This window comes from Nomascus leucogenys, chromosome 8, assembly GCF_006542625.1.
Source record: "Nomascus leucogenys isolate Asia chromosome 8, Asia_NLE_v1, whole genome shotgun sequence".
In the NCBI taxonomy this organism is placed as follows: Eukaryota; Metazoa; Chordata; class Mammalia; order Primates; family Hylobatidae; genus Nomascus; species Nomascus leucogenys.
Window position 1 is genome coordinate 101,189,683 of NC_044388.1, and position 19,678 is coordinate 101,209,360.

Genomic DNA, 19,678 nt, shown 5'->3' on the forward strand with positions numbered 1-19,678 from the left:
GCAAATTAAACCCAAAGAAAATACAGGGCAATAAATTTACACAGATGAAATTAATTAAATAAGGAACACAACAAAGTCAACAAAATAAAGTTAGTTCTTTAAAAAGACTAATAAAACCCTGGCAAGAATGACCCACAGGGGAAAAAAAACAACAACAGAGAATAACTAATATCAAGAATGAAAGGCCGGGCCCGGTGGCTCAAGCCTGTAATCCCAGCACTTTGGGAGGCCGAGGCGGGTGGATCACGAGGTCAGGAGATCGAGACCATCCTGGCTAACATGGTGAAACCCCGTCTCTACTAAAAATACAAAAAATTAGCTACGCGGGAGGCTGAGGCAGGAGAATGGCGTGAACCTGGGAGACAGAGCTTGCAGTGAGCCGAGATCGCGCCACTGCACTCCAGCCTGGGTGAAAGAGCGAGACTCCGTCTCAAAAAAAAAAAAAAGAATGAAAAAAAGGAATATCACTGCTGAAAACAAAAAGATCACGAAAGGAATATTATAATAACTTAATGCCATCAACGTGAACATTTAAGTAAAATAGACAAACACTGAGAAAAACACTTTTTGCTAAACCTGATACAGAAAGAAATTTTGAAGAGTTCTAGATCTACTAAAAAATTGACAGCCTAATTGAAAGCCTACCCACAATGAAAACTCCACACCCAGGTGGTTTCACTGGCAAATTTATAAAAAACATCTAAAGAAGACAAAAGAAAAAGAGGCAATCTTACATAAACTCTTACAGAATAGAGAAGAAGGAACATTCCTCAGCTCATTTTATGATGCCAACATAATTTTGATACCAAACCCTAACAGGGATATAAGAAAGCAAAATTACAGGCCATTCTCACTAATGAGTATAGATGCAAATATACTAAGCCAAATGTTAGCAAGTCCAATTCAGCAATACATAAAAAGGACATGACAAAATTGGACTTATTTTAGGAATGTAAAGTTGGTTTGATATTTGAAAATCAATTACTGTAATTTATCACACAAGTAGAATGAAGGACAAAAATCATACTACAATTGCTCAACAGATGCACAACTCACATTTGGTAAAATTTAACATTGGCTCACAATTAAGAAAAAAAAAACCAACTCAGCAAACTAGGAACAGAAAGGGAGCTTCATTAATTTTATAAAGGATATGTATTTTAAAACTATAGGAAAAATCATACTTTTCAGTGAAATGTTGATATCTTTCCCCTTGAGATTGTGAATGACTGCTATCACCAGAACCTCTGATACTGTATTGAATAAAGAAAAAAAGAAAACAAAAAAGATATAAGCTGTTATTATTTGTACATAACATGAACATTTCCATAGAAATTTCAAAAGAATCGATATGTAATTATCAGAATTAACCAGTGAGTTTAGCAAAGTTTCTGGATAAAAGGTCAACACATATAAAGGTTAAGTATATTTCTATATTCCCAAGAACAAAGAAAAAATTTTTAAATCAATTTAGTGTAGCCTAAGTGTACAGTGATTATAAAATCTACACAAGTGTATGGTCATGTCCTAGGCCTTCACATTCACTCACCACTTGCTCACTGACTCACCCAGAGCAACTTCCAGTCCTGCAGGCTCCATTCATGGTAAGTGCCCTGATAGGTATACCATTTTTTATTTTATTTATTTATTTTTTTTTATTTTTTTTGAGACAGAGACTCGCTCTATCTCCCAGGCTGGAGTGCAGTGGCCCGATCTCGGCTCACTGCAAACTCCGCCTCCCGAGTTCACACCATTCTCCTGCCTCAGCCTCTGGAGTAGCTGGGACTACAGGCGCCCGCCACCACGCCCGGCTAATTTTTTGTATTTTTAGTAGAGACGGGGTTTCACCGTGTTAGCCAGGATGGTCTCAATCTCCTGACCTCATGATCCGCCTGCCTCGGCCTCCCAAAGTGCTGGAATTACAGGCGTGAGCCACTGCGCTCGGCCTATTTATTTTTTTTAAAGATGCAGCTGTGCTTGGAACCATTTTTTAATCTCTTACATTGTGTTTTTACTGCACCGTTTCTATGTTTAGATATGTTTGGATATACAAGTACTTAACGTTGTATAATTGCCAACAGTATTCAGTACAGGACCATGCTGTACAGGTTTGCAGCCCAGGAGCAACAGGCTATACCATGAAGCCTAGGTATGTAGGAAGGCTATACCATCTAGTTTGTGTTAAGTACACTCTATGATATTTGCACAACAAAATTGCCTCATGACACATTTCTCAGAACATATCCCTGTTGCTAGGCAACACGACTGTATATATAAATTATGTGGGGAGATTGGAAATCTATAAACAAGATCAATTCAACAGACACTTGTGGGAAGCACATGCGTAAACATATCACAAGAATAGAAGTAGAGACAAAGGAAAAAGAACATATATTTTAATGGGTTGAACTGTGTCCCCCTTAAAAGATATGTTGAAGTCCTAACTTCGGGTACCTGTGAACGGGACAGGACCTTCTTTGGAAAGAGGTGTTTTGCAGATGTAATTAAGGCCTAAGTTAAGACGATGTCATGCTGGAGTAGAGTGGGCCCTGAACACAATGTGACTGCTGTCCTTAAAGAGCAGGAGACACACAGACAGACACACAGGGAAGGGAGAGTGCCATGTGAAGACAGACAAGAGGGAAGGCAGCCACGTGAAGACGGAGGCAGAGATCAAAATCACACAGCTGCAAGCCAAGGAACGCCAAGGATTGCTGGCAACCATCAGAAGCCGGGAGAGAGGCCTGGAACAGATTTCCCTTCTGAGTCGCTAAGAAGGAACCAATTCTGCAACCACTTAATTTTGGATTCTGGCCTCCTGAACTATGAAAGCATAAATTTCTGTTGTTTTAAGCCACCTAGCTTGTCATTTCTCATTTTGGTCTTAATTTGCATTTCTCTGACAACTAATGAAGTTCAATACCCTTTCATTTGTTACAGCAGGCCTGGGAAACTAATACATAGATACATAATACATCGATAGAGTCCTTACACAGATTACAAAATGGGCAAACAAGCAAAACAACAACGAGCAGGGACAACTGCTCAAAGACATGTTTTGCTGAGTAAAGAAAATTTGGCAAATTATTGACCTGCCTTGTTGATAATTACTTTTTATAGGAAGTTTGTGACAAAGCAACAAGAAAAACTGCCTCTCTGGATTGAATTCTGAGTAAGTAGTTGGTAATATGAAAGTTTGAAAGAAATCTTGAGAGAAAATAATGTTAAGTCTGCATTACATTATACCAGTATGCATAAAGTGGAGTCATAACGGCAGTGAAAAGGGCCCTGATACAGCACAAAAGCCCGAGTATTTCTGTTGCTAACAATTACTAGTTATGTGATTTTAACCAAAAATAACTTTAGTTAACACTTTGATTGCAAGTTTTTAATCCAGCAAAACAAGAAATTTACAAGCCAGGCATGGTGGCTCACACCTGTAATCCCAGCACTTTGGGAGGCCAAGGCAGGAGGATCGCTTGAGGCTAGATTTTCAAGACCAACCTGAGCAACAAAGCAAGACCCCATCTCTACAAAAATTAAAAAATTAGCCAGGCATGATGGCATGCACCTGTAGTCCCAGCTACTCGGGAAGCTGAGGCAGGAGGATCCCTTCAGCCTAGGAGTTTGAGGTTACAGTGAGCTGATTGAGCCACCACACTCCAACCTGAGTGACAGAGTCAGATCCTGTCTGAACAACAATAACAACAACAAAAAAACACAAAATAAAACAAAAAACAAAGAGGCTGAGCATGGTGGCTTATGCCTCTAATCCCAGAACTTTGGGAGCCCAAGACAGACAGACTGCTTGAAGCCAGGAGTTCAAGACCAGCCTGAATAACATGGCAAAACCCCATCTCGATTATTCTGTAACATTTTTTTATAAAAAATTAAAAATAAATTTACACTTGGCTTGCTTACCTCAGATACCTGTTGTGAAGATAAAAATAAGATTTCAGCTGTAAAATCAGTTTGAAAACACTACATAATATATAATATCACCATCACTATTATTCTGCATTTAGTGATGTTTCAAAAACATAAGGAACAACTCTGTGGTCAGACTGAAAAGGTAAACAGGCAGAGAAAAGAAAGGAAGTACATAGGAAAGAAAATAAAAATATAACAAAAAATTTGACCAGGCGCGGTGGCTCACGCCTATAATCCCAGCACTTTGGGAGTCCAAGGCGGTTGGAAAACTTGTGGTCAGGAGTTCAAGACCAACCTGGTCAACATGGTGAAACTCCTGTCTCTACTAAAAATACAAAAAATTAGCCAGGCGTGGTGGCATGCGCCTGTAACCCCAGCTACTCGGGAGGCTGAGGCAGGAGAATCACTTTAACCCAAGAGGCAGAGGTTGCAGTGAGCCAAGATCATGCCACTGCACTCCAGCCTGGGAGACAGAGCGAGACTCCATCTCAAGAAAAAAAAAAATTAAAAAACAAAAAGATTTATTCTGACAAAGAAAGGAGAGCATTTATGGAAATCACATGCTAAGAAAGGGATCATTTTGTTATGAACTCAGATTTTTTTTTTTTTTTTTTTTTTTGAGACGAAGTCTTGCTCTGTCACCCAGGCTGGAGTCCAGTGGTGTGATCTTGGCTCACTGCAAGCTCCACCTCCCAGGTTCACGCCATTCTCCTGCCTCAGCCTCCCGAGTAGCTGGGACTACAGGCGCACGCCACCACGCCCGGCTAATTTTTTTGTATTTTTAGTAGAGACGGGGTTTCACCATGTCAGGCAGGATGGTCTCGATCTCCTGACCTTGTGATCTGCCCGCCTCAGCCTCCCGAAGTGCTGGGATTACAGGCACCAGCCACTGCACCCGGCCTTTTTTTTTTTTTTTTTTTTTGAGACGGAGTCTCGCTCTTGTCACCAAGGCTGGAGTGCAGTTGTGTGATCTCAGCTCCCTGCAACCTCCGCCTCCCAGGTTTAAGCAATTCTCCTGCCTTAGCCTCCTGAGTAGCTGGGATTACAGGCGCCAGCCACCACACCCGGCTGATTTTTGTACTTTTAGTAGAGATGTGGTTTCGCCATGTTGGCCAGGCTAGTCTCGAACTCCTGACCTCAGGTGATCTGCCCATCTCGGTCTCCCAAAGTGCTGCGGTTACAGGCGTGAGCCACCGTGCCCGGCCATGAGCTCATATTTTTAAAAAACATAAAAAGAGATAGAATGGCTGTATAATTAAGCATGAGCATAAAATACTATCACATGTCCCAGCTGTAAAAACAGAATATTAATAATACCTAGCTCTTAAAGTTGTTGGACAATAAAATGAACTAACAGATATGAAACTGTGCTATAAATTACACTATACCATGTAATTGTTAGTTTCAAAATTGTTGCAAATATTCTCCGAAACAGCACAAATTGAAAAATACCAAGTACAGAAAGTGTTGAATATGTGTGTATATGTGAGGGGTGATGATGATGGTTTTGCCATATTCAGTATAAACAGAATAGCTACCACTTGGTACAGATGGCATTCCTATAATGGGAACAAATGACAGAGCTCTAAAAGCTGGTCCTTACCACAGTGTGAAGCATCTTCATGTATCAAGGATAGCATAAAATTATCATGAATTATACACAAATTATTTTCTAAAAACAATCTTTTTTTTTTTTTTTGGAGACATAGTTTCGCCCTGTTGCCCAGGCTTGAGTGCAGTGGTGCAATCTCAGCTCACAGCAAGCTCCACCTCCGGGATTCAAGCAGTTCTCCTGCCTCAGCCTCCGAGTAGCTGGGATTACAGGCACCTGCCACCAAACCCAACTAGTTTTTGTATTTTTAGTAGAGACAGGGTTTCACCATGTTGGCCAGGCTGGTCTAACACTCCTGACCTCAAGTGATCCACCTACCTCGACCTCCCAAAGTGCTGGGATTACAAGAGTGAGCCACCACACCAGGCCAAAACAATCTTTTTGTCTTATTCCAACATGTTACTGAAGTTAAATTACAAGGCCAGGCATGGTGGCTCACGCCTGTAATCTCATGCCTGTAATCCCAAGGTAGGAAGATCGCTTGAGGCCAAGAGTTCAAGACTAGCTTGGGCAATATCTGATATGGTTTGGCTGTGTCCCTACCCAAATCACATCTTGAATTGTAGCTCCCATAATTCCCATGTGTTGTGGGAGGGACCCGGTGGGGAGATAATTGAATCATGGGGGCGGTTTCCCCCATACTGTTCTCATGGTAGTGAACAAGTCTCACAAGATCCGATGGTTTTATAAGAGGAAACCCCTTTCGCTTGGTTCTCATTTTCTCTCTTGTCTGCCACCACATAAGATGTGCTTTTCACCTTCCACCATGATTGGGAGGCCTCCTAGCTACATGGAGGTGTGAGTCCATTAAACTTCTTTTCCTTTATATCACCCAGTCTCAGGTGTGTCTTTATTAGCCGTGTGAAAACGGACTAACACACTATCACAAGACTCTATCTCTATAAAATTTTTTTTTTTTAATTAGTCTGGCATGGTGTTGTGTGCCTATAGTCCTAGCTATTAGGAGGCTGAGGTGGAAGGATCGCTCGAGTCCAGGAGTTCTAGGCCGCAGTGAACATGACTGTACCACTGCACTACAGCCTGGGTGACAGAATGAGACTCTAACTCAAAGAAAAAAAGTTACATGCTATAATAATAATGAAAAGAGAAATGCATAGGTACCAAACTTCTTGTTGATCATGTATAAAGAAACTGAATAATACCATGAGGGCAGAGAGTTTAAGAAAAGGAAGCCAAAGGAGTTTTGGCATAGAGCAGCAGTGATACACAGCCAGAAGGCCATTTGTAAAATATTGCCCACAAGACTATGAAAACATCATTTTGCCTATCAAATATAGAAAAAGAGAGATGTTTCTCTAACACATACAACTACACAAATTCCAGTACTCATTCAACTCAGACACAGCACAACCTAGCAGAAAGCACTGCAGTGAAAGGGAAAAAAGGCAGAAAAAAAAGAGAACACACAATTGCTTCATACACAGAGCAAAAGGAGTGTTGGTTAATCAGAGTAAATGTTGGCTCCGCTTGCTGTATTCTGCATTTTCTCTAGTGCACACTGGTATAATTAGTCGATACTTATTGAGGAAACTAAGTTCTGATTAGCATGAGGTGTTCAGGGCAAAAGAATATATTACTTTCACTGCTTAAGGCATACAGATCTGCATGCATTTGTTTCAAGGCCAGTGCCAGAATGGAAAACTAAAGAGGGCAAGGGACAGGGGATAGTAGAGATTCTTTATTTATTTATTTATTTATTTATTGAGACAGAGTCTTGCTCTGTCACCAGGCTGCAGTGCAGTGGCGCAATCTCAGCTCACTGCAACCTCTGCCTCCTGGGTTCAAGCGATTTTCCTGCCTCAGCCTCCCGAGTAGCTGGGACTACAGGCAGGCACCACCATGCCCAGCTAACTTTTGTATTTTTAGTAGAGGCGGGGTTTCTATGTTGAATCCATGTTGGCCAGGATGGTCTCGATCTCCTGACCTCGTGATCCACCCGCCTTGGCCTCCCAAAGTGCTGGGATTACAGGTGTGAGATAGTAAGATTCTTATTACTGAGAAAAGATATAGTTACATTAAAAATTTCTTCTCCAATGTACAAAAATAACAATGAAGCAAACAGTATTTAATAACTGAGTATAAATGAAGAAATAAAACAGAAAAAATTGAAAAATGCAGAAAATAGCTTTTAAAAATTTATTCCTATGACTTATTTTTTTATTTTTTTATTGTGGTAAAATATACATATTTACCATCTTAACCATTTCTAAGTGTACAGTTCAGTGGTATTGAATACATCCATAGTGTTATATAGCCATCACCACCATCCATCTCCATTTTCATCTTGTAAAACTGAAATTCTATACCCATTACATAATAACTCCCCCATTTTCCCCTCCTCCTAGCCCCTGGCAGCCACCAATCTACTTTCTGTCGATAGGTTTGACCACTCTAAGAATATCATGTAAGTGGAATCATACAGTATTTGTCTTTTTGTGTCTAGCTTATTTCACTTGGCATTATGTCCTCATGATCTATCCATGGTGCATGGTGTAGCATATATCAGTATTTCCTTCCTTTTTAAGGCTGAATCATATGCCCTTGTTTTTATATACCATATTTTGCTTCTCCATTCATCCACTGATGGACGTATAGGTTGCTGCCATGTTATAACTACTATGAATAATGCTGCTATGAACATGGGTATACAAATATCTCATAAAGAACCTGCTCTCAATTATTTTGGGTATAAACCTAGAAGTAGAATTGCTGGATCATATGAGGATTCTATTTTTAATTTTTTGAGGAACTGCCATATTGTTTTCCATAGTGGCTATATCATTTCATAGTCCCACCAACAGTGCACAAGAGCTCCAACTTCTCCATGTTGCTCAACACTTGTTATTTTCTATTTATTACTATCATACCTTCTTGATAGCAGCCATATGAATTAGTGTAGTTTTGATTTGCATTTCTCTAATGACAAGTGATGTTGAGCATCTTTTCACCTGCTTATTGGCTATTTGTATATCTTCTTTGGAGCAATGTCTATCCTATGACTCTGTTTATGCAGCAAAAAGACACTTATACAAGGGCACTTTTAAAATAAATGTAATGTAAAGATAAAAAAGAAACAAAAATAAAAATAAAATAAATGTGTAAATAAAATGAAGAGTACAGGATTTAATCACTCTGAAAGGTTTTTTTCCCTGTACGATTAGTCAAATACCCTCACATTTCACTCACAGACTGCAGGCTTCTATTCTTCCTATTCTTCCAAATGCTCTCAATTTCCTTAAGCACTCTTGTTCTCCTTTTTTTTTTTTTAAGATAGAGTTGCCAGGCGTGGTGGCTCATGCCTTCATGCCTGTAATCCCAGCACTTTGGGAGGCCAAGGTGGGCAGATCATGAGGTCAAGAGATCGAGATCATCCTGGCTAACACGGTGAAACCCAGTCCCTACTAAAAATACAAAAAATTAGCTGGGTGTGGTGGCACGCACCTGTAGTCCCAGCTACTCAGGAGGCTGAGGCAGGAAAATTGCTTGAACCCGACAGGCAGAGGTTGCAGCGAGCCAAGATCGCGCCACCGCACTCCAGCCTGGGTGACAGAGCGAGACTCTATATCAAAAAAAAAAAAAAAGATAAGAGTCTCGCTCTGTCACTCAGGTTGGAGTGCAGCAGCACAATCTTGGCTCACTACAACCCCCACCTCCCAGGTTCAAGCGATTCTCCTGCCTCAGCCTCCTGAGTAGCTGGGATTACAGGCATGTACCACCATGCCCGGCTAATTATTGTATTTTTAGTAGAGATGGGGGTCTCACCATGTTGGCCAAGCTGGTCTCGAACTCCTGACCTCAAGTGATCCGCCCACCTCAGCCTCCCAAAGTGTTGGGATTACAGGCATGAGCCTGGCCTCATTCTGCCTTATTTTCAGAATAGTTACTACTTCTCTCAGTGGCAAAGAACAGATAGAATCTCCTATGGATATCCAGGCTTGCAGTTATGCTGGTTCCCAAATCCAAACTTGATCTAATTTAAATACAAACCCAATAAAATCTAAACTCTTATATTATTAATATGAAAAACTGGCCAGAGACGGTGGCTCATGCCTGTAATCTCAACACTTTGGGAGGCCGAGGTGGGCGGATCACCCGAAGTCAGGAGTTCGAGACCAGCCTGACCAACATGGTGAAACCCCGTTTCTACTAAAAATACAAAATTAGCCAGGCATGGTGGCGCATGCCTGTAATCCCAGCCACTCGGGCGGCTGAGGCAGGAGAATTGATTGAACCCAGGAGGCAGAGGTTGCAGAATCACACCACTGCACTTCAGTCTGGGCAACAAGAGTGAAACTCCATCTCAAAAAAAATAAAAGATGAAAAACTAAGGTCCAGTTAGTTGGTTATCTAAAAACAATACATACAAACAAGATGCATGGAATGACTATTTATAAAGCTAATGGGGCAGGAAATACAAAAATATACAAAATGAAAGAAAGCATCCAAAATATGAAACTGGAGACAGATGTAAGGAAGCATGACTCAAAGCCGCCTACTCCTAACAATTCATTCAAACTGTCTCCAGTAGAGAACTCACAGAGGCAGAAAATACAATGCAGTTTCATTTAAATCACCATTTATTTATTTATAACACCAAAACTCAAGAGGAAACAACATATGTAGGCAAAAGCCTCAATCACCAATCAACAAGCTATTAGGTCTATATTTCTACTTAGTCTGTAAAGAAGTGCAGGCCACAGAGATGTTTCATTCTTTTTTTTTTGAGACGGCTTCTCACTTACTCTGTGAGTGGCATGATCTCCCAGCTCACTGCAACCTCTGCTCCCAGGTTCAAGCAATTCTCCTGCCTCAGGCTCCCACGTAGCTGGGATTACAGGCATGCGCCACCACGCCCAGCTAATTTTTTTTTTTTTTTTTTTTGAGATGCAGTTTCGCTCCTGTTGCCCAGGCTGGAGTGCAGTGGCATGATCTCCGCTCACAACAACCTCCACCTCCAGGTTCAAGTGATTCTCCTGCCTCAGCCTCCCAAGTAGCTGGGATTACAGGCATGTGCCACCATGCCCGACTAATTTTGTATTTTTAGTAGAGACAGAGTTTCACCATGTTGACCAGGCTGGTCTTGAACTCCTGACCTCAAGTTTTCCAACCGCCTCGGCCTCCCAAAGTGCTGGGATTATAGGCATGAGCCACCACGCCTGGCCTTGTTGTATTTTTAGTAGAGATGAGGTTTCACCATGTTGGCCAGCCTGGTCTTGAACTCCTGACCTCAAGCGATCCACTCTCATTGGCCTCCCAAAGTGCTGGGATTACAGGTGTGAGCCACCACACCCGGCCAACAGACATTTCCTTGTTGATCGATCATATACAAAGATGCGAGCAACAGTGGCCAACAGTCTATGTATGTAGTATAAATACAAACAAAATGAAAATCATCACGGGACACTCGAGCAACATCTCAGCATACTCTGACAGAAGGCTGTTAGTCATCAAATGTTGGGTTAATCTGTACTAAGCAGAACAACAACAATAAAAATAACCCATTGAAAGATACTTATGGGCCAGGCGTGGTGGCCCATACCTGTTATCCCAGCACTTTGGGAGGCCGAGGCAGGCAGATCACTTAAGGTCAGGAGTTCCAGACCAGCTTGGCCAACATGGTGAGACCCCATCGCTATTAAAAATACAATAATTAGCTGGGCGTGGTGGCACCCGCCTGTAATCCCAGCTACTCAGGAGGCTGAGGTAGGAGAATCACTTGAACCCAGGGGGCGGAGGTTGTAGTGAGCCAAGATTGCACCACTGTACTCCAGCCTAGGCCACACAGTGAGTGAGAAGTCATCTCAAAAAAAAAACAAAACAAAAAAACTGTCCTTGTGGCCTGCACTTCCAAAAAAAAAAAGAAAGAAAGAAAAAAGGAAACATGGATGGCTGGGCGGTGGCTCACCTCTGTAATCCCAGCACTTTGGGAGGTCGAGGCAGGCAAATTGTTTTGAGTTCAAGAGTTTGAGACCAGTCTGGCCAACATGGCGAAACACCATTTTTCTTTTCTTTTCTTTTCTTTTTTTGAGACAGTCTCACTCTGTCACCCAGGCTGGAGTGCAGTGGCATGATCTCAGCTCACTGCAACTCTCTGCCTCCCGGTTTCTAGCGATTCTCCTGCCTCAGCCTCCCTAGTAGCTGGGACTACAGGCAAATGCCATCACACCTGGCTAATGCAAATTTTTAGTAGAGATGGGGTTTCATTCTCCGTGTTGGCCAGGTGGTCTCAAACTCCTGACCTCAGGTGATCCACCTGCCTTGGCCTCCCAAAGTGCTGGGATTACAGGCGTGAGCCACCATGCCCAGCAGAAACTCCATTTTTCTACAAAAAAATGAAAAAATTAGCCAGGCATGATGGTGTGTGCCTGTAGTCTCACCTACTCGGGAAGGTGAGGTGGGAGCGCCACTGCACTCCAGCTTGGGTGACAGAGCCAGTCCCTACTCATATGGTCATACGATCTATTCCGTGACAGTTCTGCTTTCCTACATTTCATGTTTTGTCTACAATAATTGGATGCATGACAGGTAAGAAAAGAATAAACTTTTCCTCAAAAGAGAAAGAAAAGTTACTTTTTCTTTAAGCAGTAACTGATTGGTTATATTTGTTTCTCCTTGTAATACTCTGTTGTATGGATACGCCAAATTTTGTTTCTCATCAGTTGATGAACAGACTTTCACTTTTTGGCTACTATGAATAATACTGCTACAAATATTTGCCTACAAGATTTTGTATAGACATGTTTTCATTTCTTCTGGGGGTATACCTCCTAGTAGAATGGCAGGGTCATCTGACAACTCTATGTTAACCTTGTTAGGAGCTACCAGACTATTTTCCAAAGTGAATGTACCATTTCACACATGCAGCAATGTATGAAGTATTGTACTTCTCCACATCCTCAACAATGCTTGTTATTATCTGTCTAGAGAGATTTGGATTTCCCTGATGGCTTTTCATGTGTTTACTGGGGCTTTGTATATTTCCTTCGAAGAATGTCTACTCAGATACTTGACATTTATTTATTTATTTATTTATGAGATGGAGCCTTGCTCTGTCACCCAGGCTGGAGTCCAGTGGTGCAATCTTGGCTCACTACAACCTCTGCCTCCTAAGTTCAAGCTATTCTTGTGCCTTGGCCTCCCAAGTAGCTGGGATTATAGGCACCTGCCAACACGCCTGGCTAATTTTTGTATTTTTAGTACAGACAGTGTTTCACTATGTTGGCCAGGTTGGACTCGAACTCCTGACCTCAAGTGATCCACCCCTCTCTGCCTCCCAAAGTGCTGGGATTACAGGCGTAAGCTACCGCACCCAGCCTTTGGTGTATTTTTTTAATGGGTTTTCTTTTTATTATTTCATTTTAAGAGTTCATTACACATTCTAGATAAAAAACACCTTGCCAGATAAATGATTGGCAAATACATTATTCCTTTTTGTGAGTTGTCTTCACTTTTTTGGATTGCTTATATTTCTATTTTTCTTTTCTCATAGTTAACTTTTATTTTTGTCAAAATAATATATAAACAATAAAAAAGTCAACATTAGGCTGGACTTGTTGGCTCACATCTGTAATCCCAGCACTTTGGAAGGCCGAGGTGGGCAGATCACCTAAGGTCAAGAGTTCAAGACCAGCCTGGCAAATATGGTGAAACCGCATCTCTACCAAAAATACAAAAAATTAGCCAGGCATGGTGGCACATGCCTATAATCCCAGCTACTCGGGAGGCTGAGGCAGGAGAATCGCTTGAACCCAGGAGGTGGAGGTTGCAGTGAGCTGAGATCACGCCACTGCACTCCAGCTTGAGTGATAAGAGTGAAACTCTGTCTCAAAAAAAGTCAACATTACCCACAAACACTTAAAGACAGTAGTCTGCTGGTTCACCCTTCCCCCCACCACCCCCATACTGCCAGCATCAACAGCTTCCCACTGTTAGGCCAGCCACGGTGGCTCACACTCCCAATCCCAGTGCTTTGAGAGGCCAAGGCAGGACAGTCACTTGAGCCTGGGAGTTTGAGACCAGCCTGGGAAACATAGTGAGACTCCTATAAAAAATCTAAAAATTAGGTGGACGTGGTGGTGCACACCCGTAGCCCCAGCTACTTGGGAATCTGAGGCAAGAGGATCACTTGAGCCCAGGAGTTCAAGTGAGCCATAAATGCACCACTGTACTCTAGCCTGGGGGACAGAGCAAGACCCTGTCTCTAAAATGTAAGAAAAACCAAAAATCAAAAAACTTTCAATTCTTCTGTTTTACCTGGTAGTTTCCGCTATTTTCGTATATAATAAGCTTTTCTTGCAATTGCTTGATTCATCTATTTTGATAATAGTTTCCTCTATTTTCCTATATAATAAGCTTTTCTTGCAATTGCTTGATTTATCTATTTTTGATATTCATCTATTTTGATAAGAGTTTCCTCTATTTTCCTATATAAGCTTTTCTTGCAATTACTTGATTCATCTATTTTTGATATTCATCTATTTTGATAATAATTTCCTCTATTTTCCTATATAATAAGCTTTTCTTGCAATTGCTTGATTCATCTATTTTTGATATTATAGATTTTCTGTAAATGGCAAATAAGGATTTTGTTGTCTTATAGCTCCCAGAGTGCCTCCCCCCATCATTAGTTATATTATTGTTAATTGTATCATTATTTGGGGTTATGTAAGCTAATAATTATATATCTTTGGTTAAATCAATCATTAATGCTTAAATTGTGAGCCTTATTAAGCTTCATTATATGGTACATAATAGGATATTAAAAGGGAGAGAAGATCAGCATATAATTGAAAAGGCTCCTCAGACATCTATAACTGGAAGTTGGTTGTACTTCTTTTAAATCCTGTTCCTTGCTCCTTAGTAAATAATTTTTCACACTTACTAGTTAAATGCTATACTGTTTAATCAAATTTCATAGAGAAAGCATCTTCATATAAAAATGCCTGGGTTTTTTTTAACCTACCTTAATTAACAACTCATTAGTTCAAGAATTCCCAGTCTTTGAGTCTGTAAATGACACTACTATCCTGTTTGACACAATGACAGTTATAGAAATTACAAGATGGTGCTTAAGAAATCCCTGTTAGCATCCAAATTCATATGCACTGGCAAACATGTTGGTGACTTAAAAAAAAAAAAACTAGTATTTCACGGAACATGAGGAGAAGGATGTAAGAAATAAAGACAGTTATTGACCCTCAGTTTTCATTCAGCATTCGATTACGAAAGCAGGAATTAGACCCCAAAGTCTGTAAAGGGAATATGTGCACAATACTTAACAAAGCACATGAATTATTCCTTGAATTACAGCAATAAACAAGATGCCATGTGAATTCTAAAAGGTACCTTGATTGTCTACATACTACCAAAAGCAGCTTAAAATCTGGGATTGCTTAACTAGAGGGAAGTTATCTAAAAAAAAGAAATCGCCCTCCAGTTCCTTGGATCCTTAGTCACCTGTAGCTGGAAGGAGGAAGAAAAAGGCAGGGGGCAGGGTACAGGAGAAATCAAGCTCCCACGCTCCAGAAACTATGCCAGGCATTTTATGTACTTATCATCTGCACACTCCTAAAAGGTAGGCACTGTCACCAGAATTTAGAGATGAAAAAAACAGGCTTAAGTAAGTTATTTCTCCAGAATTACACAGTTAGAAAAAAACCCCCAAAGTCACACTCTTCTTCCCAAAAGACCCTCATAGTATGCATCCTTAGATAAAAACACAAATATTGTGAAATAGGGTTGTCTGATCCTGAGTTATCCCAGTATTTCAAATCCCATAGATCCTACCTCTCCTTTTCCTTAAAACATAAGTAAAAGTATTTTCAGGTTTTCCCCTACCCAGTGATTAAAAATCACTCTTTGAAAAAAATATTATGAGACCCAAAAGAATCACTAAAACAATTTTTAGAAATTGATTTTGGTTATCAGATCTACCTCTCAAGGAATGACTCGAATTACTAGCTATTTTACTTTGGGCATGTTATTTAACTTTTCTCAGCTTTGGGATTTCTTCAACTCCAAAACAGAGATTATATTATTTACCCCTCATAAAGGTATTATGAAGATTCTGTTAGACAATATTCATAACATTATGTCACAGAAAGTGCCCATAAACAGTCAATACAAGGTAGTAAATACTAAAGCTGATAATTTATACCATCAATCACAATCCACTGTGATATGTTTTGACTGTGTCCCCAACCAAATCTCATCTTGAATTCCCACGTGTTGTGGGAGGGATCCAGTGGGAGTAAATGAATCACGGAGGCAAGTCTTTCTCATGCTGTTCTCTTGATAGTGAATAAGTCTCATGAGACCCAATGGTTTTAAAAAGGGGAGTTCCCCTGTACAAGTTATCTCTTTGCCTGCTGCCATCCATGTAAGATGTGACTTGCTCCTCCTTGCCTTCTGTCATGATTGTGAGGCCTTCCCAGCCACATGGAACTGTAAGTCCAATTAAACCTCTTTCTTTTATAATTGTCAAGTCTCAGGTATGTCTTTGTGAGCAGCATGAAAATGGACTAATACAGTAAATTGGTACCAGTGGAGTGGGGCTTGCTGAAATGTAGAAGTGACTTTGGAACTGGATAACAGGCAGAGGTTGGAACAGTTTGGAGGGCTCAGAAGAAGACAGGAAAATGTGGGAAAGTTTGGAACTCCATAGAGACTTGTTGAATGGCTTTGCCCAAAATGCTGATAGTGATATGGACAATAAAATCCAGGCTGAGGTGGTCTCAGATGGAGATAAGGAACTTGTTAGGAAGTGGAGCAAAGGCAACTCTTGTCATGTCTTAGCAAAAAGACTGGTGGCATTTTGCCCCTACCCTGGAGATCTGTGGAACTTTGAACTTGAGAGAGATGATTTAGGGTATCTGGTGGAAGAAATTTCTAAGCAGCAAAGCATTCAAGAGGTGACTTGGGTGCTGTTAAAGGCACTCAGTTTTGTTTTGTTTTGTTTTGTTTGGAGATGTAGTCTTGCTTTGTTGCCCAGGCTGGAGTGCAATGGCACCATCTCAGCTCACTGCAACCTCTGCCTCCCGAGTTCAAGCAATTTTTGTGCCTCAGCCTACTGAGTAGCTGGGACCACAAGCGCATGTTGCCACGCCCAGCTAATTTTTTATATTTTTTAGTAGAGAGGGAGGTTCACCATGTTGCCCAGGCTGATCTTAAACTCCTGAGCTCAGGCAATCTGCCTGCCTCAGCCTCTCAAGGTGCTAGGATTACAGACATGAGCCACCATGCCCGGTCCTAGGCACTCAGTTTTATAAGGGAAGAAGAGCATAAAAGTTCAGAAAATTTGCAGACTGACAATGTGACAGAGAGGAGAAACCCATTTTCTGGGGAGACATTCAAGCTGGCTGCAGAAATTTGCATAAGTAACGAGGAGCCCAAAGTTAATCCCCAAGACTATGGAAAAAATGTCCAGGGAATGTCAGAGATCTTCATGGCAGCCCCTCCCATCACAGGCCTGGAGGTCTAGGAGAATATGGTTTTGTGGGCCAGGCCCAGGGTTGCCATGCCATGTGTGGTCTAGAGACTTGGTGCCCTGCATCCCAGCCACCCCAGCCATGACTAAAAGGGGCCAAGGTACAGCTTGGGCTGTTGCTTCAGAGGGTACAAGCCCCAAGACTTGGGAGCTTCCACATGGTGTTGAGACTGCAGGTGCACAGAGGTCAAGACCTGAAGTTTGGGAACCTCTGCCTAGATTTCAGAAGATGTATGGAAACGCCTGGATGCCCAGGCAGAAGTTTGCTGCAGGGGCGGGGCCCTCATGGAGAACCTCTGCTAAGGTAGTTCAGAAAAGAAATGTGGAGCTGGAACCCCCACACAGAGTCCCTACTGGGGCGCTGCCTAGTGGAGCTATGAGAAGAGGGCCACAGTCTTTCAGACCCCAGAATGGCAGATACACTGACAGCTTGCACCATGCGCCTGGAAAATCTGTAGAAACTCAATGCCAGCCCGTGAAAGCAGCCGGGAGGGTGCTATACCCTGCAAAGCCACAGGGGCGGAGCTGCACAAGACCATGGGAGCCCACCTCTTGCATCAGCATGACCTGAATGTGAGACATGGCGTCAAAGGAATTCATTTTGGAGCTTTAAGATTTGACTGCCCTGCAGGATTTCAGACTTGCATGGGGCTTGTAGCCCCTTTGTTTTGGCCAATTTCTTCCATTTTGAATGGCTGCATTTATCCAATGCTTGTACCCCCACTGTACCTAAGAAGTCACTAACTTGTTTTTGATTTTACAGGCTCACAGGCAGAAGGGACTTGCCTTGTCTTGAATGAAACTTTGGACTTTGGAGTTAATGCTGAAATGAGTTAAGACTTTGGGGGACTGTTGGGAAGGCATGATTGGTTTTGAAATGTGAGGACATTAGATTTGGGAGGGGCCAGGGGCAGAATAAGGTTTGGCTGTGTCCCCACCCAAATCTCATCTTGAATTCCCATGTGTTGTGGGAGGGACCCAGAGGTAACTGAATGAATGGGGGCAAGTCTTTCCTGTCCTGTTCTCATGACAGACAATAAGTCTCATGAGATCTGATGGTTTTAAAAAGAGGAGTTCCCTTGCACAAGCTCACTCTTTGCCTGCTGCTATCCATGTAAGACGTGACTTGCAGGCTGGGCATGGTGGCTCATGCCTGTAATCCCAGCACTTTAGGAGGCTGGGGCAGGTGGATCACCTGAGGTCAGGAGTTCATGACCAGCCTGGTCAACATGGTGAAACCTCGTCTCTACTAAAAATACAAAAACTAGCTGGGTGTGGTGGTGCATGCCTGTAATCCCAGCTACTCCAGAGGCTGAGGCAAGAGAATTGCTTGAACCCAGGAGGCGGAGGTTGCAGTGAGCTGACATCGCACCAATACACTCCAGCCTATGCGACACAACGAGATTCCACCTCAAAAAAAAAAAAAAAGACGTGACTTGCTCCTCCTTGCCTTCTGCCATGATTTTGAGGCTTCCTCAGCCACATGGAACTGTAAGTCCAATTAAACCTCTTTCTTTTGTAAATTGCCCAGTCTCAGGTAGCCTTCATCAGCTGCATGAAAACGGAGTAATCACACTGTTAGTTCAATCATTCAACACATACTGAGAGCCTTCTATGTGCCAGGTGTTTTTCCAGGTGCTAGAACATGGTAGTGAAAAAAACAGTGAAAAAAAAATCTGCTTTCACAGAGTGTACTTTCTACACTCTGTGAAAGACAAAAATAAAATGAGGATAAATATAATATTCCAAGTGGTAAGAAGTACTATGAAAAAAGTACAGCAGGAAGGGAGAATGACGGAGGGTGATACTTTCACTGGAGTAGGCGAGGTGAAGCTTGCAGAGTTCCACTGGAGTGGAGACCTGGATGAAATGAAGGCTGGGAGATCCAGGTTCCAGGTAGAGGATCAAGTACAAAGATGCTGAGGCAGGTATGTACTTGGTGTATGGAGGAACGAGAGGGTCTGTCTAAAAATACAACAGTAAAAAAAATTTTTTTTAACCTAGCCCCTCATAAATTAGTTAATATGAACAGGACTCTTGGCTGCCTTTTTTTTTTTTTTTTTTTTTTTTTGAGACGGAGTCTCACTCTTTCACCCAGGCCTGAGTGCAGTGGCGCTATCTCGGCTCACTGCAAGCTCCGCCTCCCAGGTTCACACCATTCTCCTGCCTCAGCCTCCTGAGTAGCTGGGACTACAGGTGCCCACCACCACGCCTGGTTAACTTTTTGTATTTTTAGTAGAGACGGGGTTTCACCATGTTAGCCAGGATGGTCTCGATCTCCTGACCTCATGATCCGCCCGCCTCGGCCTCCCAAAGTGCTGGGATTACAGGTGTGAGCCACTGCGCCCAGCTGGCTGCTGCTTTTTAAGCACTACATAAGAGGCCAAGCAGAGACAACAATCCAGATGCCCATGCTCCAAGCTTGTCATCCTGGCTGGGGCCGAAGCTGCTTATTCTGACTGACCACAGAAAGGGAGCACTCTGGTTCCCCTAGAGGGGCGACCTTTTTCTAATTTGCACCAAGGAACCATACAGGCCACCTGCAACCCCTTCAGGATTTCCCTTTCCGTAGAATGCATTGTGTCTACAATCATCAAAGCAGTGCTAATGGGCCTGTCAACTGAGAAATG

General features: G+C 42.1%; 1 protein-coding gene across 3 annotated transcripts in view; it reads right to left on the reverse strand.

Annotated features, from left to right (window-relative positions):
- SCAI (suppressor of cancer cell invasion) overlaps positions 1–19,678 on the reverse strand; it is a 194,084-nt gene that overhangs the window by 114,193 nt on the left and 60,213 nt on the right. For 2 of the 3 annotated variants that reach the window (XM_030817808.1, XM_030817809.1), the window contains exon 3: positions 1,185–1,253. The exons of the other annotated variant lie outside the window; for it this stretch is intronic. In XM_030817808.1, the coding sequence (XP_030673668.1) occupies positions 1,185–1,253 (69 nt within the window). The remainder of the gene's footprint in view (positions 1–1,184; positions 1,254–19,678) is intronic. 3 annotated transcript variants of the gene reach the window in all.